The sequence below is a fragment of the Sceloporus occidentalis genome, unplaced genomic scaffold, assembly GCF_023333645.1.
Source record: "Sceloporus occidentalis isolate IW3139 unplaced genomic scaffold, rSceOcc1.0.p SCAF_5, whole genome shotgun sequence".
NCBI classification, from domain to species: Eukaryota; Metazoa; Chordata; class Lepidosauria; order Squamata; family Phrynosomatidae; genus Sceloporus; species Sceloporus occidentalis.
This window is the reverse complement of record NW_028316985.1, coordinates 171,979,717-172,006,978: the sequence shown is the minus strand read 5'-3', so window position 1 is coordinate 172,006,978 and position 27,262 is coordinate 171,979,717. Positions and strand designations below refer to the sequence as shown.

The window sequence follows — 27,262 nt, the reverse complement described above, 5'->3', positions numbered from 1 at the left end:
GTGTGATGTTCACAAACCCCCAAGGAGGCTATTATACAGAAAGAATGAGGAGAAAGGGAATGGGGGTCAAGAAAGGAGGGAAGACAATTACACTTCTTTAATCTGAACAACCCAGGTTGTTTCAGGTATACCATTTCAGCTTTTTACATTGAGTGAATTGAATTCACTCAGTGAACATCAATGCATTTAGTATTAGGGACATTTCTACTAGTGCAGCCAAAAAGCTTATTATAATAATGACAATTTTTGATATTACTGATGTAATTTTACAAACTGATATATTAGTTTTCTTTTAACTGGATTATAGCCAATGGCCAGTCAGTGGCTTGTGAATTGTGGTGAGACCACCAGCTAATTTGGAAGAATCTTTGGTAAACCAATTGAAATGTAACAAAATTTAGTATATGATTTCACATGCAAAAAGAAGGAAAATGTTCTATAACTTATAATGTTAAATTCACATGGTGCTTTCCGTTTTTCAATTATATATCAACCTTATTTCTTTGAGCTTTTTAGTAACACATTTCCTTCAATAAAATTCTATACACTCCATTCTTTTTCCATACTTTCTACAGATTTTCCCTTTAGTAAAGCAGACAATATGTCCATATTCTTATCCTCGTAAAGTCTACTCAGCCATTCCTCGATCGGTGGGATATTTGGTGTTTTCCAATATTGTGCAAAGGACATTCTTGCACACGTAACCATATATAAAATAACTCTGCTTAAGTTATAGACCAGGAACAAATATATAGCTTACAGTATATAGTAACATCCAGATATAAGGGAAGGAACAAATAGAAGGATAACAATATGGATGATCAGATGTAAATATTTGTTATATGTTTAATTGTTTAAATGTGTAAATGTTGGTTTTAATAGGGGTGTTTCTAAGGTTATGGGGTTTCTTCTTCTTTATTCCTTAGATGTTGTAATAGTCTATTCTAAATAAATAAATAAAAGTTAAAAAAAAAAGAAGGAAAATGTGAGGATGTATGAGAAACACTGCACTTCAGTGTTGCCTCTTTTTCTGTGTTTTCTCTGTACTGAACTAGTAAACAGCTCTTTGGATAACCTGATCCCATACAAATATAACTACAAATGATGGATTGTTCTTACAGCCAAAGTAATGTTCAGACTGGTCTCCCTTTCTCTTTCCTTTGTCCATGAGGAGAGGAGATTATTTCAAACTTTGATCTCCTGTTTTATGCAAATAAGGGGGGGGGGAGATCTATATGTACCATGTTATTTTTGTAAAAAACCAGCTTATTAAACCAGGATTTTCTAATTTGTTAATTAACTATAGCTTGCAGCAACCATATCTCCCCATATTTAATTGAAATAGGAAACCAGAGTAAGTAGAAATCATGTCCACTGTCAGGGTCTGTGGAACTGTTTTTAAGAGGAGCGTCTCCACGTGCTGTTATTTTGGTCTACCTGCAGGTACCACCAAGGAGAATGCAAATTAATTTCCTTTCTATTATCACTGCAACATCCTTAAATATAAAAAACTCTTATGAACACAATATGTACTTAGGAGTGTACACCATGTGTTCAGCATAGCTTGCTCCTGTGTAAATATGCATAAGATAGTTTGCAGTTAGTCTTTATTATTTGTGGGAGGGCTTTTGCTGTCTTAACATTTCTTAGTACTTAATTATTTAGTACACTTTAATTGATAATGCCCGAGGAAGATACACTACATAGGAGTCTTAGTGGTCCAATTTTGCTAGATCATTTCAGGAGGGAGAGGTTCAGGCTATCTTATCTTGTCTTGGGGTTCAAGAAAGTTCCTTGAGTCCTCCCATCCTGTCTGTTCTGGTGCCCATGCCGAACAGTACTAATAATGATCAGACATAGAAAATAAAGGCTGCTGTTGTAGATGGGCCTCTGAAGAGTAATGTGGTCATCATCATCATAATTTTAGCCATAATCATCACCATCATCATCATGATACTAAGACAAATTGGTGTGTGTGTGTGTGTGTGTGTGTGTGTGAGAGAGAGAGAGAGAGAGAGAGAGAGAGAACATCTTAGTGGGCTCAAAGGAGGCTCAAATATATATTTTTTAAAAAGTTCCACCTCAGGTGAGTAAACATTGGCGGGTTATAGACCGCCGCTTTGAGGCGGTCTGCTGCCGCCGCAATTTGCTCCGTGCGGGAGCCGCAGCAGCCACACCACACAGCTCCCACACGGACCGAAAAAGAAGCTCCAAAATGGAGCTTCTTCTTGTGGCGCCTCTGTAACGTCGCGAGGCGCCAGGGGCGCATTCGCGATGTCACAGACGCCGCGACACATTCGGACGCACAGCGTCCGATACGTAAAGATGGCGCCGGCCGTGTGGAACGACCAGCGCCATATTGTACGGACAGAGTCTGTATTAGAGCCATGGTCGTCTAGAAGAGACGCCCCTTTTTTAAAATGGGACGTCCTGCGGACGTCCCAAGTGCCGGTCTGTAACCGGCCATTATCATTATCTGCTGCCTGTCACTCCTTAGCCTTCCCACCTTAAAAACAATTTTGGCTTCATCTTACCCAAGGGTAGCAGATTACCTTAGCGGTGCAGGGCAGATTTCCTGGGAATGCATTGTTCTCTCCTCCAATGGTGTGGAACAGCCTGGGAGCTGCTATTACTGCTCCATTCATACCATCCTTCATTTGCTTCAACTCTGCTTGTTGAGATCTGAAATTGTTGTTATATTTCTCTCTGGCCTTTCCCCCAAATTGGGACTCAAAGTATCTTATAATCAGTGACATCACTAGAGGAGTGTGTGTCTCTGTGTGGTGGTGGTGGTAGTGTGTGTGTGTGTGTGTGTGTGTGTGCAGACTACATTAGGTGACATCTCAGAAGGGGGTGACATCTGGTCTGGCCCTTCACCCACTGCAAGAGTATGCGTGGTAGTGCTGCCATGTGGCAGAAGGCACATGCTGCTGCTGGCCTCCCTGCTGCCCTGGCTCCCTCTGTTGAGGGAGTCAGGTCAGCGGGGAAGAAGGTGAGGGTGATGGATGCATGCACACTTCTCTCTGCTACCCTTTGTCCCTTCCCCAAGGGAACCAGGGCAGCAGGGAGAAAGGCAAGGGTGGTGCACGCATGAGAGCAAACAGGGAGCCTCTATCTGTGCCACCTAACTGCCAAGCTGTCCATCCCTGGCAGTCCTTTCCAGGTGTCACTAGGCAGTGGATGGCAAACTAGCTGGAGGCAGGTAAGGAAGGCAGTGGAAGGGAAAAGGGGAAGAGGGCACTGCATTGGGTGGTACCAACCCTAGTGGTGGCACTGCTTATAATTATTAAAACAATTGTTAAGTATATACAAAATACAAAACACAATTAAACATTAAAAAACATTAACACTGGATTAAAACATATATTAAAACACACAAACACACCCACACAGCAATTAGCAATGGCCAGCATCATCACTCATCAAACACCTGTAGGAATATAAAAGTCATTGCTTTTCTATGAAAAGAAATTAGGAGGGTGCCAGTCCAATTGCTCTGGGAAAGTCCAACTGCTCTGGGAAAGGAGTTCCAGAGCCTGTGGACAATCACCAAAAAGGCCCTCTCTTATGTTCCCACCAGATGTACTTGTGATGGTGTTGAGACAAAGAGAAGGGCTTCCCCAGCAGATCTCACAGAATGAGCTGGTTCATAAGGGAGAATATGATCCTTCAGATGGAAGCATTAGCTAGGGAACTGAAGTGGAAAGCAGTATAGAATAGTGAAGTCTGGGTTGAAAGGCACATAACTCCCTTCCTACTTAACTACTATTCACTTGTGCAGGTTGTTTGTTGCTTTCCCTCACTAGTAAGCTGCATATCCGTATTGATCTTCAGCTATTTTTTAGTTAAGATGGTCAGGAATAAATTCCAAGCCACTATACAAATGCTACAGTTTGAATATTAAGTGTGGTACGTATTCCAGCACACATAGTACTCAATATGGATCATGTTCAATAAAATGCATAATGAGTTTGTATGTTACAATTTATGCCAAGGTTCATATTACAGTAGCACTACAAGAAGATTTGGAGAAACAGTGTCTCTTCCTGGATTTATAACAGTAACGCACTTGTGGGGGGAGAAAACAGGCATACAAACCTTGAAGGAGCTTAAAGCAGCATGTATGATAATGTTCTGATGCTTCTGTGTGGCAAAGATACTTTTGAAGATGAGATTGCAGCATCTAAGAGGTGGTGTGAAAGTAGTTCTTCTGGATCAAGGGGGAAAATTAGACAGCTCCAATATTACTCAGCAAAAACTACTCCAGATCAATTGCCAGGTTATTTTAGTGGTAATCCATATGCTTTGAGATATTTTCTGAAGCTTTGTATTGTTTTTTAAATTGGTTGTTTGATAATGTTTAAAAATAAGTTAAATGGGTTCCCAACAGTTTTGTGGAAGAGAACGCACAGTCTTGTATTATTTACTGTTTAGTGCCTTTCTATGTGTCCTAAATGGTAAAAGAATTGTAAGTTGTCTATAAATCCAAATGCTCAAATGTCCTAATGTTAAATTATTAAGAAAGACAAACCATGTTTTGTTTCACATTTTAAATAAAAGAAGGAGAAACTAGAACCACTGCTCCATCTACTGGTGCAGAAAAGCACAGACAAGAGTTCATTTTAAAGGAATGCTCATAACAAAAATTAGATTTAAGCAAAAAAACTGGCTTCATTCTCATTGAACAGGAATGTAAAGAGTTATCTTAAAAAGCAAAACAAAGGACCCACAAGTATAATGGCAACCAACTACTTTATTCAGAACTATAACTGTAACTAATTACCATATATTCTCGACTATAAGTTGACCTCATATATACTGTTAGTCGAGGGCAAGTTTTGGGGCCAAAATTATGGATTTTGCTATGACCCATGGCTAAGTCGAGGGTAAAATTTAGGGGCACATAGCAAAGGATTTAAAGGATGAAGCAATGCAAAACAATTCCAATGAACTTATAAAATTTCAGCAGCCGTAACTATGTGCTTACTCTTAAGATTGGATGGATCAGAGAGTAGAGGGGGTTGGTGCTTCACATATTATACTCTTGCTTTTCATCAGGAGATGGTTCCTTCTTTTAAATAAGAGTTAAGATACAGTACTTACATTGACCCATGGATAAGTCAAGTCAGTTTTTTGGGGTGAATTTTTTTACCTTAATTTCTAGACTCATATATGAGTATATACAGTATTTTTAGATTAACTGTTCAGGCTCTGATAAGGACATAACTCTTAGGAGCATTTACATTAAGTAATTTGTGTTATGTTAGGGGTAGAACAGACTGCTTGAAAAGAGTGGAATGGGGCTGCCCCGGAAGCCAGTCTCTCCAGAGCCGCAGCAACCACTTGCCATGGCCCCAATCCGCTCTGAAGCTGGCCCAAATAGGAGCGGTAACAATCCACTCCTATTTGGACAGGTAAAAAGCCACCTTAAGTAGCCTAGCTGCAACCCCAGGACGGCTTTTGGGTGCTCTAAGCAGTGTGCAGTGTGTAAATGCCATGCCCTCTGGCGTTCTGAAGCCAACTCTCATGTGATTGGCTGGGCAGCTTCCAGGCATCTTGGGATTATGTGGCATGTAAATGCTGCACTCTCAAGCTGCCCAGAATGCAGCTTAACTTGCTGGTCTGTTCCAGCCCTTAATAGTGTTAATTGGGTTGTGTTAACTGTTTTAATTGCTGTAGTTTTTTTAAGGGGGAAGAGAATAGGGGATTGTGGGGGATGGGGTAACGCAGTTTAATTTAGTTTAGGGTTAGGTTTGTAAATTAATGTAATTGAGGGTTTTTTATTTGTCTGTTTTGATTTATATGTTTGCTTTGTCTGTTTTATGTTTTTAAACCTTTTTTTAAAAAGAAATATTGTAGTACAGTGTGCTTACTATGCCCACAGATCTGACAATCACCATGCCCCATATTATTCAGTAGTGGTGCTCCTCATCAGGGTTTCCTGATACTTGAGAAACATGTCTTTCAACCATTTGCTAAATATTCTGGAATATTCTGGCTGTGGTGCAGTTACCCGAACCTACAGTGTGTGTGTGTGTGTGTGTGTGTGTGTGTATGATGATTATGAACAAGAAAAAGTATATATGATGAGAATTACATACAAGAGAGCCAGCATACTGTGTGGTGGTTTGAACTTTGGACTACAATCCTGGAGGCCGGGGTTCGATTCCTTGCTCAGCCAAGGAAACACCACTGGGTAATATTGGATGAATTACATGCCCTCAGCCCCAGAAAACTTTGTGTTAGGTTCACTGGAGGATCTCCACTGTAGGGTCTCTATAAGTCAGAAATGCCTTGAACACAACAACATCATTATTTGCACACATTATAATAAAGTTTGGTTTGTGACATTATTTTAAAACATTAATTGTGAAATTGCATTCTCCCAACTTCAGTCAAATGGAGGCTGATATTCAGTTGATTTCTTAATTAAAACAAAGCAAAGCAAAATGCTTAGAAAGACTTCCCACTCATATAGCCAAACTGCTCTTTATTCCCCCAGGAGGCACTGGTTCTTTTCACAATAGTAATAATGTCCTACAGGATATCTAAAGTTAGCATCTTAAAATTTAGGTGAATACTCATTATGTTTCATGGTGATAGAAGACAAAGCTTTGCTATGTAATCGTGCTACATAGGCTTGGTTTTCAAGATAAGTGGACTAAAGGAAGTTAATGGCAATTCATTAGAACATTCATAATGGACATCCATGCCTTTTTCAAATGGAAATTGGAGTGGACACCATAAAAGAAAATGAAGAGAGAAAGGGAGAGTGGTGGAATGTCCTTCTTTGGAGGTTTTTAAAATAGGCTGGATGCCCATCTGTCTGGAGTGCTTTGATTATTTCTTCCTGCATGGCATGATGTTGTGGTCTCTTCTGAGTCTATGATTCTATACATATGCACATTTAGAAAATGCTATTCCAGTTCAAATGGATACACAATACCCCTTATCATGGTATTAAAGTCTATGTGTCTGATCAGTCTGCTCTCGTAGAGACAGCTGATGCAAATGTTCAGACCTCCTCTTGTTCCTTCTTATGGTACATTACATTTAACTATGACTTGTATTGGACCAGGCTTCTAAAAGGACATGTCCTCAAGATCCCCTAAAATAAAGGGCTGTCCTATGCAGTGATGGACATGTGGGTACCATAACAGGATTTTCAAAAGCCACAGTGGGTGAAAATCTGTTCTTTGGCCCTACAAATGTCCACTGCCTTTCCTGTTGGTTATTCCCACTTCCCTTGGGGAGGCAACTTATTGTACATTACTCAAAACATAATTTCCTGCCAGTTATGGACTTGTAATTCTCAACCACTTAAGCAAACAAACAAGCTTCATTTATATACCGCTTCATACTGCCTAAGCAGTGTCTAAGCGGTTTACAACTGTAAGCTAATTTGCCCCCAACAATCTGGGTACTCATTTTAGCGACCTTGGAAGGATGCAAGCCTGAGTCGATCTTGAGCCCTTTTGCTGGTCTTGAACTCACAACCTTGTGGTTTTGAGTGAGTGGCTGCAGTACAGGCATTTAACCACTGCGCCGCCAGGGCTCCTTCAAGATGTCCATTCCAGTTAAGGAGAAGCTTTACAGGAGTTCTTCTTATGTAGTAGTGAGGGTCTCCCCCCCTCCACACCCCATAACCCGCTTCCCCAAAATAAAGAAGAGTAATTTTACTTAATGACAGGAAGCAAAGGCAAGTGAGGGTGTAGATGGCTGTTTTATGACAGGAAAGAGGTTTCAACCAGGGAGAAATGACTGGTCTTGGAATCTGATCAGACATTTCAATTTTAAGATCCTTGGTGGCATAGTTGTTAAATGCCTGTACTGCAGCCTCTCATTCACAAACCATAAGGTGGTGACTTCAATACCAGTCAGGGCTCAGGTTTGACTCAGGCTCGCATCCTTCCAAGGTCACTAAAATGAGTAAGTACCCAGCTTGTTGGGAGAAATTAGCTTACAGTTGTAAACCGCTTGAGACTGCTTAGGTGGTATGACGTGGTATATAAATGAAGATGTGAAGTGGGGGGGAGCTTGCATTTCAAGCACTCCTTGGTCTTACACCATCCCTAATATCACCAGGAGGTGAAGGGGATTTATCATGTAAATATTAACCTGAGTATTAATCCCTGAGCATGCCATTGGTTCAAAGGGGGTTTACTGTAGCTCCCCCCCCCTTTTTTTTTTGGAGCTTCTGCCTACAATTTTATTTATTTACTTTCAAAGGGTTAACTTCAACATTCGTCCTGCCTAGAGTAGACCCACTGAAATGACTTGGACTGGTTGCTCTCTATTCACTTAAATGCCATTGATTTTCTATTGCTCTTATGGCCCCTTTCTGACAGTTTTGCAGTTACAGGTGAAGCAGACACCAGAATTGGAGCCATGTTGGTAACAATTTCCAATCTAGAGCACAGGGATGGCAACAGTCTATCATGAAAGATGGTGATAGGATTGCATTTCCAAGCCACAAAATAAGTTGTCCACAAAAATTAAAATGGAAGCACACTCACTCCCCCATTACACATGGGGAAATGCAAATACTATTCTTGCCCCTCACAGTACAATTTATTGTGTAGTGGTTGAAAAAGAAATCATTTTTTATGAATAATATCTGAAATTGCAAATTGCAATTAAGGTGAAGGGGGTATATTGTCCGCTCTTTTGTTTCTTATCTATTTGCATTTATTCAATGCCATGTTGTGCTCACACTGAGTTCTAAGAGACTGGCAGCATATAATCTTTCATTAATCAGTCAGCAATTAAATTTACTTTAAAAATACTGTATTTTGTTCATTATAGGTCTTTCAAAATTATCACGACAATATGTCTGATCAAAATTATTCATTTTCTCCCCTTAGACACAAATGCCCAGACAATTACGAGTGCTTCTCAAATGCTGCCTGTCAGAGAAATTAATGGATTAAACAATGCACTTTAGCTGCTTTTGTCTTTTTATCCAATAAAAAATTTAGTGGCTAGGGAATCAGATCCATTGCTTCAATAATTTGTGTGCTGTGTGGAAGGAAACCTGTAAGAACAATGTACTTAAAGAGATTAGAATTACTACCACCATCCAGTGGCTTTTGTCTGCTGTAATCAAATACAAAGTTTTTGCAACTGGAAAAAGAGGCATATTTACATTTTAAAAAAGAAAAAAATAGATGACTAAGGGGCTGTAGAGACAGCCTGGTAAGGGGCGGCTCTATGCTGCCCCTGACAGCACTGGGTTGTGGACGCGGCAACTGCACGTCCCCATACAAGGAGTGCCATATGTGTGGCAGAGCGCTTGACACCGCTTGTGTGCAATGCCATTTGGGCGCTGCACATGAGGGACATCATCATGGCACACGCTGTCTGGACAGGCATGTGCCAAGATGGAGGCCTGTAGGCGGCAGTAGGGCTCTGGGTGTGTGAACCCTAGGGTCATAAACTGCCAGTCTGAACAGCTTCTTAGTCTTCCAACCATAGTGATCATTGAAGTAAAAGTTGCTCTCTGGAAAGTTTCAGAGTGTTACAGGGGGAAAAAACATTACAAACCCAACTACCCTAGTTAATTACTTTTAACAATTCTGAGGCTGTATGGTCCTGGAGCAAGTTGTTCTTGAATTCCTTTGCTAATGAGGGACCTGTTTTGAATAGTATCTGAGCCAGAAAATAGGGCATAAGGGCAACTGTCCATTATAGAAAGCCCCATGAAGGGGGGAACAGACTGACATGGCTGAGTGCGGGGCTTGACGTGAAGAAATGTTTGAACTACACTTGTATAAACAAGTACATCCCTATATAGGGCATTAAAAGGAGGCAAGTGGGGGGGGGGGGGTAAAAAGGAAAAAGAAAAGTGGCTGAAGTTTTAAGACTAACCAGTTTTTATTGTTGCATGAATTTTCAGGGATATAAAGGTGAAGACAGGTACTTAGGATTCTATAATGTCTTCTCTATTGACTAGACTGATCTGTTGCTTCTTCCTTGTAGAGCAGACTGGTATTTTCAGGTATTACTTCACATCTCCTAAAATGTACAACTAGGTGGTTGCTCAGCTTCCATCACTTATTCAGAAAGTGCGCTCTCAAAATCTTGAGGAAGCAGGTTTTTGGATGTCTATTCCAAGGCCCTACAGTTTTTCTGATTTGTCCCAAAGTAACTTGACATGGGCTCCTCTTCCATGGCATTAGATTCAGAGAGGTCCTTCTTATCATCTGAAAAAGGTTCCTCATTTGGGCACATGATGTCTTGTTAGAATTGCTTAGGAGTTGTGTTTTTCCCTGGTCTGATCTTCTGCTATCCAGAACATGAATGAATGAATGTGCAAAGATATCCTCAGATGCATTTGAAGAAGTAGTCTCAATTCTTTGAAAGCTCATGCTACCAATTTCTTTCAATTAGTCTCAAAGTTGCTACAAAATCCCTTTACAGACTGATTTTCCAGACTAACATGGCTGTGTCTTCGAATTCTACCATGAATGAGTCATCCATATATTTTGCAGGTTCATATCTCACGGGATTTTCCCATCCAACCATTTGCCCTTTATCATGGTGACTACTTTTTTTTTTTAATTCAAAGGACAATGACACAGTAAGAAAACACACATGAACACACATCTACATTTGCTTGGTCTTTTGGAATTACTTCTTACACTCCTGGGACACATTAGGCTCACTCTGTTTTAAGTGCCCTGAAGGCACAGGAACCAATCCTTTCCTCCCTTGCCTCTTCTCCATTTTACTTTACAGAAGTAAATAGAAGAAACAGGTGGTAGCTTGGGGCTTGTTCAACCAAGTAATGCTTTTCCACTTTTCATGAGAAGCTTTAAAGCTTTTTTTACAGAAAGAGTCTGTCAGGACTGCTTGTGTGATGATAAAAGCAGACCTGATGACATATCTGTTGTATTATGCATGTTTCCTCACTTCTTTCTACTAGAATGCAGAGAAATTCCCATTCAGCCTCTCCTGGGGGTGGGATTGCTAAAGGGTAGACTGAATATACAATGCAGGGAAGACAAATGGATGGTGAATGAACTGTCCATTGCATTGAACCACATCAAAAGTACACTGGTATTCATATGGTTGCTTGAGCTGCTTCTCTTTCACTTGCCTGATTTCTGTACAATTTTAAGAACAGCTGTAAGGTGAAAAAAGACATATGTAATTTATCTGTTATGGCTGGGCAATATTCTTTTCTCACCCATGTGAAGGCCTTCTCATTTTATAAGCATGATGTTCTTTATATTGCTTCCTCTCTCCAGTATCAACCCCCCCACAAAAAAACCACCCATTGCTATGTAATCTGCATTTAATTGATCAAACAATATTATAATCAAATGCTTGTTTGCTTTTGATAACTTTTGAAAGCTCATTTTCATTAGTTTAATCTTCTTAAGAGAGAGATGGGTGGATGGGGTGGAAAATCAACTATGTATTTTGAATTCAGCAAGGCTGAAACCTCAATAGAATCTACCTCCAGGCTTTACTCAAACATCACCAGTGGGGTTTTTAAAGATTAGCAACCATCCCTAGCCTTTACCTTTTATCTGAAGCTTCAAAATTGCTTTACCATTCTTGATCTTTGTAAATCCTGACATTGTCTGCTTATTAGAAGGAAGCAGGTAGACCAGGATTTACAGACATTTAATTCAGGATCAAGGGAGAGCATATGTGATATGTGTTGAAATGTTAATTCAAAACTGGTATGTTTATTCATGAAACTAGATTTTTGAAATGAGGTCTCTGAAAATAATTTTATTATCATTGCCTCTAATTTTAGCATTCCCCAAACATGATAAAACCTCTTTGTGATGCTTGAATATAAATTCTAGGAATGAACAAAAATGTTTTTGGATTTTCAATTTCACATGAATTTACCAGTTTCACATCTCCTGGGACTACCAATGAAATAGAGTCCATCTTTACTTTCAATTTCTTTCATTAGTGAGGCTTCCCTTAGAGGGAAGAAATATGGACAAAACCATACATTCATTCCAAAAATGTGAAAAATTAAAAGTACCTAGATTGAAAAAGAACATAAACATGCTATAGACAACTCAGATGTGCATGTGTTGGTAAATGTTTATATTTTGGTGAACAAAATTGTGTACAAAATATAAATGAATTTTCAAAATATGCATGAATTTCAATGTGGTGGGGAAAATCAGTAGGAAACTGAGGCGCGTTACAGACGGCCCAGAAGGGACCGTCTTGCGCCGCTGCCGGTTGCAGCGTCTGGGAACTGCAGCAGCCAAACGGCACGGTTCCCGTACGCTGCCAAGAAGGAGTGTGAAAATCGCGCTCCTTCTTGCTCCCCGGAAGAGACGCCGCGAGGCGCTAGTCGCGCACTCGCGGCATCATTTCTGGGGCGCAACATGCGGACGCAGAGCGTCCATTACGTCAAGATGGCGGCGGCCGTGTAGAACGGCAGCCGCCATTTGTTATGGACAGAGTCTGTAACAGGAGTAGGGGCGTCTAGAAGAGACGCCCCTTTTTTAAACTGGGACGTCCTGAGGACGTCCCAAATGGTGGTATGTAACCCGCCCGAGGCACTCTATGAGAACACAGCTAGAAGTTTTTCACAGTCCTAAAGAGATTCTGATTTGAGTTTCCAAGAATATGGACTGATTTAAATCTCTGTACTCTAAATCACTGATCAAATCCAGACTGAAGTTATGAAGAGAAAACCCTGATTTAACTCACTGATTTATGTTAAAACATTCCCAATACTTCTCCATTTTACTTGAACACTGCAGCAGATATGATCCATGAAATCAGCTAAGCTGTAACTAGGAGGAGATAATTGCATACATTTTAGAGAAATTTCTTTGTACAGTATTACATTAGGAAGTAGTACATACCTTTAAGTAGATTAGGAATCATAAGTAAATCATTCACACAGACATAAGAGCACAGTTAATTCAAATAAATTTAAAATTTTATATACGTGTCATTTGCTATTAAATTATTGCAGGCTAATGACTGTCCTTTGAATATACATAGATACAGCTTCCACTCATTCACCTAGGGGCATCTATTCTTATTCTTATTCGCATTATTCTTCTTATTCTTATTCCTGTTATATTTACCTCTGTGGTGGGACAGAGAGAAGTCCCCCCCCCCCCCAGCAGATCTCAAAGCAAGGGTTGGTTCGTAGGGGAGAATACGGTCCTTCAGATCTGGAAATATCTAGGTGCTCTGCATGTAAGGTTGCCATAATTTGCTACCACCAAACCAGGACAAAATGTAGGACAAATGTAGGACAAAATTTGCCTGAAAATGTAGGACATTCAGGAAAAATGGAAGACACAACCAACTAGAAGCCAAAAACATTAATTATTAAAAAAATATAAATCCTTATTTACAAAAAAAAACAAAAAAAAACACCCTATCAAAATGGAGATTTTGATATTCTTCCTAGACAGAAGGTACACAACAACAAACATAGTACATCTCAGGAAGTAGAATTCAAATATATCGAGATTGTACCTGTGAGACTAATGCATCTGAGGAAGAGGACTTTAGTCTAGGAAAGCTCATGCTGCCAACTTTCCTTGCTGTGGTGGCCCCGCATGGCTCTGCTGCTGCCATAAGAGGCCTTGCCATGGCGGTCTCCTTCTTTGGGGTCTAGCCAGCTGACTAGGCCCCTCACACCTCCCCAGCCATCGGAGAAGGCCGTTGCCGCGGCAGCGGTCTTCTCTGTGGTCTAGCCGGCCAGCTAGTCCCCTCATGGCTCCTCAGCTGCTGGAGAAGTCTGTTGCCTCATTTCACTTTGAGATCAGAACAACAAGGTTCCCAGCCATATGATCAAGGCTGGGCACTTTGTTCCCACCTCAGCCAAGTTCACTGTGGCCTTGGTGAACAGCAGAGTAGAACATCTCAGTAATGGGGGAGCTCAGGTCAGCTATGGGGGGTTGTAGATGGGTGTCCCTAGAATATCCTGGCCATTGCAGACAGGACACAAATCTGTAACTATAATATTGAATGCCAGACCTTTCCTTAAAATCCCTCAACTCTAAAGGCCTTCCTGAATAGTAACAGTAACAATGACAACCACAATTTGCTCTAGATCAGGGATTCCCAACTTATGTTTTGAAGAATCCTTAGGCTCTGCGTGCAGTTCCCATGTGCTCCATGGCAGTTTCAGGCAAATGAAAGAAATAAAAATTGAAATTATTATTATTATTATTATTATTATTATTATTAACCTTTATTTATGAAGCGCTGTAAATTTACACAGCGCTGTACATACAATCTTTTTAATTAGACGGTTCCCTGCCCTCAGGCTTACAATCTAAAAAGACATGACACAGAAGGAGAAGGGAGTGGTGGAGGGAAAGGGTAAGAGGTCCAGCAGTTCTTCTCTACCTCCAAGGCCTGGACCAAGGCAGATGGACTGGAGGGAGGGTTTGGCTTCATAATGGATGGTTAATCATTTTCCAGAGAAAATACATGCTCTCAAGTAGGATAATGCATATACAGTACATAGCAATACAGGAAATGGTTTGATAGACAACAAAAGAAAACCAAATAGCAAGCGACAATTATGCAATGCCTGGGAAGGCTACTCTGAACAGGAAGGTTTTCAACTCCGTTTTGAAGCTTGTTAAAGAAGTGATGGCTCTTGCTTGTGAGGGAAGAAGGTTCCAGGAGTGAGGGGCAGCAAGTGAAAAGGGGCGAATCCGGGATGGGGCAGAGGAAATCCTGGGCTGAGACAGCAGACCTTGACTACCAGAACAGAGGGCCCTGGTGGGAAGGTGAGGAGAAAGAAGGTCTGATAAGTAAGGAGGGGCCAGTCATTCCTAAACTCCAGTAACTTGTAAGACATAGGGTAGGCCTCCTGGGTCTTCACCATAGAAATAAGGACACCACGAGTCAAAAAGGTTGGGAACTCCTGCTCTAGATGGTTTGCCAGCCCTCTCTCTGGAACAGGTGTTTCAAATGGAAGGTGAACACAATTTTGTATACGTTTTGCATTTGTGTGTGTGTGTGTGAGAGAGAGAAAGAACGACAAAATAACATCTTTTCTCTCTCAAATCCCTTCCCTTAGCTGCATTTTTGATTCATCTTCCATAGTATGTGTAGACTTTTCTCTCCCTCTGTGTGTGTGTATGGGCAGTTCATTAGAAAAGCAAAATCTTCTCCTATGGAAACTGCTTTGCCAGCACAGGCAGCACTTATTTTATGGGAGCCTGTCCTAGAATATAGCCCTCTGAGGATTAGCTTTCCAATTGTTATATTTCTGTGAATGATACATGATACAGAGTGCTCATAAGCCCTGATGAGGTATCAACTGAAGGTGGGAACTGTAGTCTCTTTTCCCCTCAGGGCTGCAGTTTTGACTTCTGGCTCTGCATGCATAAAAATAATTGTGTCTAGGGGAAAAGAGTGCCAGAGGGAACCCATTGTGAGTTGGATAAGCAGAATTAAAACCTGCAAAATCAGCACTCAAATATATTCTGTAGCTCTCTGCTAAATTTTGCTGAATAGCTGCATTCTTATATGCATCCTTGAGTCAAAGTTTTGAGCTTTAGTTGGTATAGTCTTAGATGGCTAAGGGGTGAAGGGAGGCATTCTAGGTTAAGATCATGCCTCAGCTGTGACTTAATTTAGGCAGCCTTAGGCAAACCAAACTGACTGTCAGCCTCTGTAATACAGGAGGTAAGGCTAGCTTCAATTCTGAGCAAGCCCATGGCCATAGTGCTGCATGGACCTCCTTTAAAGTTGCCCCTTGAAAGCATAGGGATATGGGTAGCAATGGTTAATGACTATGAGAAATGATTTAAAATTTACCACAATGCCTTCGTAGCTCCAAATTAGCATTGTGTGGGACAGTGTTAGAAGTTAAACAGTGGCTCCCATTTGAGGGGAGTGTTCCCTGGTATGGGTTGAAATGGCTTAGGTTCTGAGGCCTTAACAGCTGTCAAATGGTCTAGGGTGCTGATGTCAGGCCTGATGAAGAGAAACAGAAGCCTGCAGGCAATGTTTGGTGTGTTATATTCTACCATGTATAGATCTCCCTCTTCTCTTAATCAGCAGGCTAAAGAAGACACTCCTCCTTAAGGACTGATGGAGAGGGAGAAACATTGGAGATTGTCACATTAGGAATGAGGTGTCGTTGTCTCATAGTTTTCTCCATCCTTCCTGCCCAGTTGCGGGAAGGACTTTCACAAATGATCTGCACTTGACCCAGCAGGAAAGCACGATGAAAGTGATTCACTAGCAAGCATGCTGAACCTTTTGTTCAGCTGCTCGGGATGTGCAAGTGAAAGTGATAGCGCAAATCACTTTCATGTGAAAGTGCTTTCAGCCGTCATTTCCAGAAGAATTCATTATTACAATGATGGCTGAAAGCACTTTTCTACTCGCTTTCATGTGAAAGTGATTTGCACTATCACTTTCACTCAGGTCATGGATGAAATAAGGACGATGAAGCAATCCCACCCCTATCTCGTCTGTGTGTGATAATCTCCATTTTTACATTAGAGCTCCCAGAATTCCACTGTGTTACGATGAGACTCACGCACCCAACTGCTTTCTCGGATGGCAGCCCAGTGGGTCTTTATGATCCATTGGCACCAACTATTCTTTGACAGCCACACACCCAATATCTAATGTGTCCCAAACCTAAAAGACTTTTCTCAATGTTGGTAGCATTTTTAATATGTTTCTGAAATCACCTCAGACAGCTGCTTGTTGAAACAAAGTCAGGCTGAATCCAATAAGTCTTTTAGTGGATGCTCACAATGGAACTATGGCTGTTTACACACCACCCTTTTGGGGCGGCCTGTTCCCGCCCCTTTCCCCGCCGGATCAGAGCCTCAGCTGCCACAGCGGCAGCCTCTGAGGCCCCGATCCACGGCTTTCCAGGCCGAAGGAAAGTGGCAAAAGGCCGCTTCCCCGTGGCCTGGAAAGGGGTGTCCTTGGGGCTTCATGCCCCAAGGACACCCAACAGCGATGGGGATGAAGAGAAAGGGGCCGCTCAGCCCCTTTCTCTTTTGTGTCACTAGCGCAGCTGTGTAAAGGCTGTGCCCAGCAACACAAACCTGGAAGGAGCTCCGTTTTGGAGTTCCTTCCGGCGCCGCAGAAAGGGCGCCCCAGGCGCCCTTGCACGGCATCAGGACGTCACTTCCACGCTGCTCCGTTTGGAGGCAGCGCGGTCATGACATCCCAATGGTGGCGCCCATGTAGAATGGGTGCCATCAGTTTGTACGTACTAGGTACGTACTAGGGTTAGGGCGTCCGGAAAGGACACCCTTTCCTAACCCTAGTACGTACCTAGTATGTACTTTTTGTGCGTCTGTAATGCACCTATGTATAGTTACACATTTTAACAGCTTCTTTAGCTTAGTTCTCACAGAACCTTTATTAAACTTTTTTATCTTGTAAAACCTTCTGGTTACCCGTAACTCCACTAGTCATCAAATACTATGTCCCCCACAGGTTACTACAACAATATAATAAGGACATTCTTTAGCTTTTTCTTGGGTACTTAAAACCCTTTCTAACTGCCCTCAACACAGCCTCAATGGTTCTTCACCACTCAGGGCACACTAAACATCAAACCTTTTGAAACCTGCTGTTCCCTTTTATATACCCTCCTGGGAGCAGTTCCCACCTTTTCCTGGCTTCGCTCCCATCGGTTCGTGCCAAAGGTCTAATCTACATGGTATTTCCACACTCTGTGACCATTCTTGATGAGGAAATCTGAGAGTCATGGTCCCAAAAAAAGTAAATTTTCCAAGCTGTGTTCTCTTCTTCATCCATATTTTCTCTCTTTTCCCCACCTGGACACATGTTCTCATACCTCCCATCAGTGGTGTCCATACCACTGATGTCACTTGGTGCGGGGGGCGGGGCTGCTGAGGGAGTGGTGGCAGCCAAAAGAGCACTCTCAGGTCTTTCTACTATTGTAGCAAAACTAGAAGAGGTGGGCTTGGGTCTTCTCACCCCTCAGCAGGAAGTGGGTCTGACCGGATGTTACCCTTCTTCTGTGGTGTCACCCAGTGTGGGCCATACTCCCTGCGGCCCCTGGTGACACTACTGCTTCCCATGGCTTGCATTTTCTTCTTTTCTCTTGTCCATACTTGCTTTAATATTTGTAAGCTGAGGAGAAATTCACCTAGGTCCAAAACATATGGCAGTAATAATCCAGTTTGAGTCTGTTTTAACTGCCCTGTCTCAGTCCTAGGGAATTCTGGAGACTGTAGTTTTGTGAGACATTTAGCCTTCTCTGTCAGGAGAACTCTGATGCCACAATAAACTACAGTTCCCAGAATTCCCTAGCACTGAGCCAGGACAGTTAAAACAGCCTCAGACTGGATTATTTCTGCAGTGTTTTGGACCCTAGTGAATTAGTTATAATCATTGCGTGCAGCACCCTCATATCCTCTTTTCTTTATACACTGTGCAGTCCTTAGCATTGTGTGGCCAATGTTTTTTTGCTATAAGAAAAGCAGTGCAACAAGTATAGCAGACATAAACACAAATATTCTAATGGAAAAATCAGGTGCTGAGTGCCTAAAGCTATGTAGGCAAAAAAAGACCACTGAGAAACACAAGAGAGGTATCAGGATGCTATGGGAAACCATGAGAGCTCAGGTATACCAAAATAGATGCATTATGGTTAGAATCCTGTTAATTAGCTCCAGCTAGTTTGAATTTGTGATTAAATGTGAATCAGTACACAGGTAAATCCAATTGAGTTGATGGCTCTACTCTAGTGGGGACTAACAGTAGTTACTGCAATAGTTAATAGAATAATTAATACAATTTTTGTTGTGTGTTTTCAAGTCATTTCCAACTTATGGCAACCCTAAGGCAAACCTATCATGGAGTTTCCTTGTCAAGTTTCTTCAGACGGGGTTGGCCATTGCCAACCTCTGAGTCTGAGAGAGTATGACTTGCCCAAGGTCACCTAGTGAGTTTATATGGCCAAACCAGGAACCCTGGTCTCCAGACCATGCTCAAACCACTAGTCCATGCTGGCTCTCAGTAAATATAATAGTAATTAACTACTGTACTGCATAGTTTTTCTTCCTTACCCTGTGTGTATGTGTGCATGCATACATTAGATTTTATGTGTGGCTGTTGTCATTGTTGTTTTTGCTCTTTTACTTGTAAAGTGACATGCATTCTGATGGTGCTACATAAATAAATGATGATGATCATGATGCTGATGCTGATGATAACAGTAGGATTTAGGTGAATAATTAAGAAAGTAAAATATTAAAGGACAAACCTCCCACCCTCCACAAAATACTGATTAAAAACAAAACATGGAAAGCTGAGTGGCAGTTTTTTGGGGGGAAGGAATGGGGTTAAACTGGAAGTTGGTGGGGGAATAAAATGACGTGTCTCAGAATATGGCATGGCTGACTGGCCCTTTAATCAGGACTATTCCACATTGTAGCATTGTGTCACAGGTCCTACTAGAACAATATGCCCAGATCCATTGTAAGAGTTCCAGAGGTATAACACATGGGAAGTACTTTGAACAGTTGAAATGACTTCATATAAATGCTAATTACTCATTGTACACATCAAGTGCTATCTCTTTATGAAACAGATAAGAATGCAGAGTGATTTCTGCAAAAGTTATAAGAAAATAAAATTTGTGGAATGAAAAAGGCGGAGAAATTCTATATTAAAAGTCAGAAATGCACACTTGGGAGACACTGGTGGAGTAGATAAAAGAGTTATGTAGAGATGTTGATTGGTGTCCCAGATTCACTCAAATCCCTACTTAGCCATGAAGCTCCCTGGGTGATCCTTGGGAAGCTGCACTCTCTCTGCCTAGCCGATCTCTTAGGACTTTTTTTATGAGGATATTTAAGATGAAGATTGTAAAATACCGTTTACTGAGAAGCATCATAAAAATGACAAATAATGATGGGAAACTGGAATATGAAAAGACCTAACATAAAGTTAATTTCTTCAGTGGGAAATAAAAAGACTTCAATGCTTATGTGCAATTATCAAGGCAATTTTGTATTTTGATGGCTGCCATTTTGGCTGTATATGATATCTGCTTTTCTACAGCCCTGCATAGCTTCCAGTTTACCATCCCAATCAACCCATTAACCATACATAGGTTGGACAAAGCATAAGTATTATCAAAACCCAGCAACACCTCATCCTAAAAGGGACATCCATTTGCATGTTTGGACATTATTATTTAGATACATATATGGAAATGTACAAATTCATGCTATAATTTCAATAGCAACACAAGATACTTTAGGTCCTAAACCACTGTTTGGCTGCTGTAATGTACTGGATGAGAGCAAACAAATTAAAGCTTAATCCAGACAAGACAGAGGTGCTCCTGGGCAGTTGAAAGACAGATCCAAGAATAGGGATTCAGCCTGTGTTAGATGAGTTTACACTTCCCCTGAAAACTCAGGTTCGTAGTTTGGGGGTACTTCTGGATTTAGCACTGAGCCTGGAAGCCCAGGTATCGACGGTGACCAGGAGTGCCTTTGCACAGCTAAAATTCATGCACCAATTGAGCCTGTTCCTGGAGAAGTCAGACCTAGCCACAGTGGTACGTGCTTTGGTTACATCCCATTTGGATTACTGTAATGTGCACTTCATTGGGCTGCCTTTGACAAGTGCTCAGAAATGCCAGCTGGCCCAAAGAGCTGCAGCCAGGTTGTCAACTGGAGCTGGATACATGGAGCATACAACTCCCTTGTTGCAACAGCTCCGTTGCATGCCAGTCCATTTCCTGGCACACCTCAAAGTGCTGGTTTTGACCTATAAAGCCTTATACAGTTTGGGTACAGGCAATTTGAAGGACCGCATCTCCATGTACCAGTTCTCCAGAATATTGAGGTCATCAGGAGAGGCCCCTCTCTGTCCCACTACCCTCTTGGGTGTGTTTGGTGGGAACAAGAGAAAGGGCCTTTTCAGTGGCTGTTCCCAACCTCTGGAACTCCCTCCCTAGGGAGACCAGGATGGCTCCATCCCTGCTGTCCTTCTAGTGGCAGGTAAAGATGTTTTTATGCCACCAGGCTTTCACATGATATGGATGCTGTTTTGTTTTTGTTTTATAAAGTTTTAAACTTTAAATTTTAATAATATAATGTTTTTAATTGTTTGAATTGTTTGTTTTTTAAATTTGTATTTTGTATGCTTTATAGTGTTTTAACTTGGACTGTTTTAGCTTTGTTAGCTGCCTTGAGTTCCTCTCCTGGGAGGAAGGTGGGATATAAATAAACATAAACATAATAATAATAAGACATTTTACTGGGTAATCTGTCTGTTTTTTAGTCAGTTGTCAGTCCAAATATATTGGCAGGCAATGTCATACTCTCCAGCATTGTGCAGATGAAAAACAGGACACGTGTGGCCAAGCAACATCAGAGTGCAGTCAAGGTGGCAAACATTATTCAGTACAGACAAGCTAGGAGGGGCTGCAGCAGTTTGCTTTTGCCTGAATCTTCTGGAAAGTGCAAGATTGTGCCCCCTTGTTTTCTTGACCCTCTTCTGAGTTAACTGAGTGTAAACTAGTTTTGCACATTGAAATCTCTTCTCAGCAGTTGAAATAAGCTGAGGACAAAGGGGGAAAGTAGGAGGAGGAGAGAAAAAGCTGTGACATTTTAAAAGCAGCTGAAAAAGTGGAATAACAGAAGAATAATAGGGACTGTCCCTGCCAAACTGGTATATTTGGAGGGTTTGCAGCATCAAGGATCTGGCTCTTTTTTAATGTGGTTCTTTAGAATCATAGAATCATAGAACCATAGAGTTGGAAGAGACCATAAGGGCCATCCAATCCAACTCCCTGCCATGCAGGAAATCCCAATCAAAGCGTCCCCGACAGATGGCCATCCAGCCTCTGCTTAAAGACCTCCAAAGAAGGAGACTCCACTACACTCTGAGGGAGTGTGTTCCAATGTCGAACAGCCGTTACTGTCAGGAAGTTCCTCCTAATGTTGAGATGGAATCTCTTTTCCTGCAGCTTGCATCCATTGCTCCAGGTCCTGTTCTCTGGAGCTGCAGAAAACAAGTTTGCTCCCTCCTCAATATGACATCCCTTCAAAAATTTAAACAGGGCTACCATATCACCTCTTAAACTTATTTTTTCCAGGCTAAACATCCCCAGCTCCCTAAGTTGTTCCTCATAGGACATGGTTTCCAGACCCTTCACCATTTTAGTCGCCCTCCTTTGGACACGCTCCAGTTTCTCAATGTCCTTTTTGAATTGTGGTGCCCAGAACTGGACACAATATTCCAGGTGGGGCCTGACCAAAGCAGAATATAGTCAGGCCCCACCTGGAATATTGTGTCTAGTTCTGGGCACCACAATTCATAAAGGACATAGAGAAACTGGGGTGTGTTCAAAGGAGGGCAATTAAAATGGTGAAGGGTCTGGAAACCATGTCCTAGGAGGAACGACTTAGGGAGCTGGGGATGTTTAGTCTGGAAAAAAGAAGGTTTAAATTAGACCACATTTCAAAGTAAGGCTACATTCAAATCATTTGATAGCTCTTCAGATATAGGACTGTCCTCTGCAAAGTAGGGCAGATGGCTTCCCTAGTCATGAATTGTGGGCTCTCAACTACTTGCCAATCTTTCTATTTTAAAGACCCAAGTAGGCATTGAAAACAAGATGTTTGTTGAACCCTGGTGACCACATACATAATTGGTGGCTTCATGTTGTCTTTACAGACCAGTAGATGTGCAGATCTAGTTTAGGCATAGGTTGTCAGATTTTATATCCGAGTTCAGTTCTAAAATCTTTTTTCCTGTGTGAAAAAATTATGAGGTTTGTTTACACAGGGATTTGTTTTCAGGTAATAGCTCTGCCTTTCTTGTCAACGTACAGTTTGATTAGATAGTCAAATCAGGCACACTAATACCATTTGGGTATGACTGTAGAACTAACAAAGATTACATAACTTCAGTGAAGACAGTGAAGACAAATATATTTGACCATTTCTGACTACAAATGTAGAAATGTTGGAACAAGAATCAGACAAAAGTAAAAAAACTTGTAGAGATGGGTAGTGGTGGTGGGTCAGAGTCTTCACTCCTAATTACTCAAGTCTCAGACCACACATTTTACATCAATATTATCAGTATTTAAGTGCTAGGATTTTACAACACCTAAGAAGCATCTCTTTGAGACAAGCTAAAAACAAAAATAACCCTGTAATATTTAGGCATAGAGGAACCTTTCTAAACTTTGGCAGTTAATAGCGTGGCTTGCTTGAGAGTCTTCTGAGCTTTGTAATTCTGCTGGCCTGTGAATGTGGTATAAATGGCTTTAGAGGATCAGAAGGCTGGGAGCATTCAGCTGATCTTGAGTCTGTCTCTTCATTTAGGTGATTTTATTTTGTGTGTCTGCTTATGGAGTGCTATAGTTTGGATTAGGTGGATAAATGGCTAGTTCAGTTCATCCTCTCTCTGTGTGTCATGGCTGATGTGGTGGCAGCTTCATGGAGGAAAGGGGAAGCAAACAGATGACAGGCTTCCATGGAACAGGTAAGAGGGCATTTTAGAACTAAAGAGGAAGAGCTTGAGCCTATTAACTTCACTGAGTGACAGTTATGGAGCCCAAGGAGGTGCAGGAGAATTTGGAGATGTATATGTGGGGTTCACCTTATTCAGGTCAATTCTGATCTATACTATTTTCACCCAGTTCAAACTGTTTACAACTCCATGTCTCAAGCATTTGTTTTGGAGATGCAGACAGCAGAACCTGGTTTCAGTTGCTTGCTACATCAAGGGTGTAGGACTTCTCTCCTCTCACAGAAATGATTGGATAGTATTCTAGTTCTTTCCATCCATTTAATTCTTAAAATCCTTTTTCATATATATCCAGAGATAAAGTTAAAAAAGAAATTGAATGTGTCATTCTTCACTGTCAAATAATACCAATAGTAATACAATTCTTCTGTACTTCACCCATACAGATTTTAGTACTGGCTGGACCTGGCCAAGCACAACGGGTCCTGATGGGGGACTCAGGATCAAGGCGTTCAATTATTGTGTCCCGACTGCCAATATTCCGAAGAAGTATTAGTCGAAGACATGATTCTCTTCCATCTTCACCAACTTCCAACAGTACTGTTGGTGTTCACAGCTCTTCTCCCTCCAGCACTAACTCAAGCTCAGGTAGCACAGGCAAACGCAGAAGTCTCTTCCGCACACCTTCCATTAGTTTTCACTACAAGAAGGGGAGTGAACAGAAAACTGAACCTCCAAGCCAAAATGTGGGCATTTTGAATGGTTCTCAGTCTAACCACAGCAATGTCCTACAGAAGCTGAGTTTGGAAGAGCATTTGAAAAGCAGAGGGAGGCATTCAGTCAGCTTTGGAAGTTCTCGAAGCAAAAAGATTACAAGATCGTTGACTGAGGATTTTGAGAAGGGGAGAGAGCCATCAGCCAGTAAGAATGTCTTCATAAATTGCCTACGGTCTGGGAAGAATGAAGGTGATGACTCTGGCTTCACAGAGGAGCAAAGCAGGTCTTCTGTCAGACATTCCTCAAGGAGACTTCTCCCTAAATCCTTCTCAACACACTACAGGTTTTCTAAGCCAGTTCCTCAGAGTCAGTCAGCGTCCTGTGAGCAGCCGTCTTCTTGCTTATTGGATACTAAACCCAGTGTTGAAAGTGAGTCTGTGTCAGCGAGGTCCTCCCCTTCATGTTCTGCTGAGGTAATAGAATGTGTTGGCAGCTCTTCACAGTCACCAATGCTTTCCGCTGACTTGACCACGGTACAGACACCCTCTGAATTTCTTGCATTGACTGAAGATTCTGTTTCAGAGGTTGATGGGCTACCTAACTGTGGAAATTTGCACACAGAAACCTTTGCCCACAATGGTTCTACCTCTCAAATCTTCCTCAGTCCTGTCACTGCTGTCACTGTTGCTGCTCCTCTCCTTTCAAGGAAAGCAGATCATGCAGAAAGTGCTTCCCACTGTGGTGTTATATCACCCAAAAGTCACAGGGCTAGAAATGTACTGTTCCATGAAGCTGGGGCTGTATCAGAAAACTATGAGTCTAATCAAAACTGTGCAGAAGTATTAGTACAAGAGCTTCCTGCTAAACAGACAAGACATACAGAAGAAGCAAACTCAGTAGCTGAAGCACAACTAAAACCATTTGTCTTAAACCAAGGAGAAGTAGCGGAACATTGTCCAAATGCACAGCAACTACTAAGGGATCACGAAGAAATTAGAACACCTGAATCTCTTAGAGAAGCCATCCCAATAACTGGATCCAAGAGTATCCCAATGGCATCTGAACACCAGTGTTTTCAAATACAGCAGGGCTATGAAATGAACCATACAAAGGGTATGTATGATCAGTGTTTGTTATCTTCTGAAACTGTTATTTTCTTAAAATGTATGGAGGTTTTTCAAGTACATACAAAAGACATTTATATGGGACTTTTGGATTTAAGTGGGGTGATACAAAGGCATTGTGATCTAGAACTTTGAAGATCTGTGGCGTAAAAGATGTTGGATATGAAGAAATGATATCACGAAAGAATGATAACTGGTAATTTGTTGCTAGAAAAAAGAGATGTCAGGCTTTTAAAAAGACAGAAAGGAGTGAATTGATGTTAACACAACTGTTGCGCTACAGCATATATTTTAAATGATTATTGATTTCTCAGGTAGGCAACAGCATTGATTAATGTAAAAACATGATTCCTTGGATTAAGAATTCACAATAAAAAATTAGACAAAACAGATGGGTATGGAGCATAGGGCATATAATGGCAGGAGGATATAATGGTGAGGGAAAGTAGATGGAAATGAAGCTAACTTGTCACACACACTAGTATGGGTCTGTGCCAAGAGTGACAAACTGGACACTGTTGGTTGGTTTAGATAGTTAGGCCACTATCTTATTGAAATATGATAAGCATGTCACATGCTGCTGAAGGTGAGCTCCAGGACCTCCCATGGATATCAAAATTCATGGATGCTCAAATCCCGTTATATACAATGTTGTAGTAAAATATAAAATGGTAAAATCAAGGTTTGAGTTTTTTCCCCAGTAATATTTTCAAGCCATGGATGTGAAATCCATGGATGCAGAATCTGTGGATATGGAGGGCCAACTGTATCGGTCAAACTGTATGGGTCACATGGGCTGAAGCTGCAGTATCTGGATGCCCCCATTTGTGGGATTCATGTTGAAGCCACTGTTGTCTTCCAATTCCACCTACAGATCATGTGGTCAAGCCACAGTATGTTGCTCCTGCAGTTGCCCAAATCTTTGAGGTATTCACTCTAGCTGCACTATCAAATCTCCCCTTTAAATTCTCACTTGCTAATTTTGTGCCCTGTTGTCTTTCTCCTGTTATTTGTACCTGGCAAAGTGTGACAAATTAAACTAAGGCCAGATTAAACCGAGGCCAAAGCAAATTAAACTATGCCAGTAGATAAAAGATAGAGCAGATGTCAGACAGGATCTATGTGATTAACCTCATGCAGTGTGTACCAACAGGAAGAAGTACCCAGGGATGGTGAGAAAATGCCAAAATCTAGTCCAGTTGGCATGAGACAATTCCCTCCCAGTCCCTGCTAGGGCTACCTGCATCCATCTGGAGGTTATCCTTCAGCTAAAGGGGGTAGGAGGGTAGGCAGTTTGCACTGCATTCCTGGCTCAAAATGGCTGGGGAAGAGAGGAAATAGACCTGTAGTAGGTTTGTTCACTTCCCAGATCACAAGAGACACCATTCAGCAAGCTGAGTAAGAGTTCACAGTGAGATCTTGGCTTCAAAGTCTCATAAGGACATGCATTTCTGGGGCATGTCCTCATGAGCCAATTAAATCAGTTTCTCACTGCCCTCACCCCGAGCTGATGCAGGGCCAAATCCCTGATTCAAGTGCAGACTCTCTTCACAACATGAAGCCTGTTTTGCACTAAATCTGCCCTAACCCACCCTTAAACTGAATTTTGCAAGAAAATCCAGAGCACTCTGTAGTGATACTGGGGTGGCTATTTAAAAACACTTTTTGCTATACCCCCCAGCACTGCCACTTGCTGCCATAAGTCACTGCTTCAGAGGTCACAATGAGACACCCAACTACAGTCGGCCCTTCTTATACACAGATTTTTTATACACGGATTCAAGCATCCACGGTTTGAAAATGTTAAAAAAAAGTATAAATTTCAAATATCAAACCTTGATTCTCCATTTTTTATAAGGGACACCATTTTGCTATGTCATTATATTTAATGGGACTTGAAGCATACACAGATTTTCTTATAAACGCGGGATCTTGGAACCAAACCCCAGCATATAACAAGT

General features: G+C 41.5%; 1 protein-coding gene across 3 annotated transcripts in view; it reads left to right on the top strand.

Moving 5' to 3' along the window:
• CCSER1 (coiled-coil serine rich protein 1) overlaps positions 1-27,262 on the top strand; it is a 927,042-nt gene that overhangs the window by 156,018 nt on the left and 743,762 nt on the right. For all 3 annotated transcript variants that reach the window (XM_089527103.1, XM_089527102.1, XM_089527104.1), the window contains exon 2: positions 23,907-25,290. In XM_089527103.1, coding sequence (XP_089383229.1) covers positions 23,949-25,290 — 1,342 coding nt within the window. In that variant the 5' untranslated portion in view covers positions 23,907-23,948. The remainder of the gene's footprint in view (positions 1-23,906; positions 25,291-27,262) is intronic.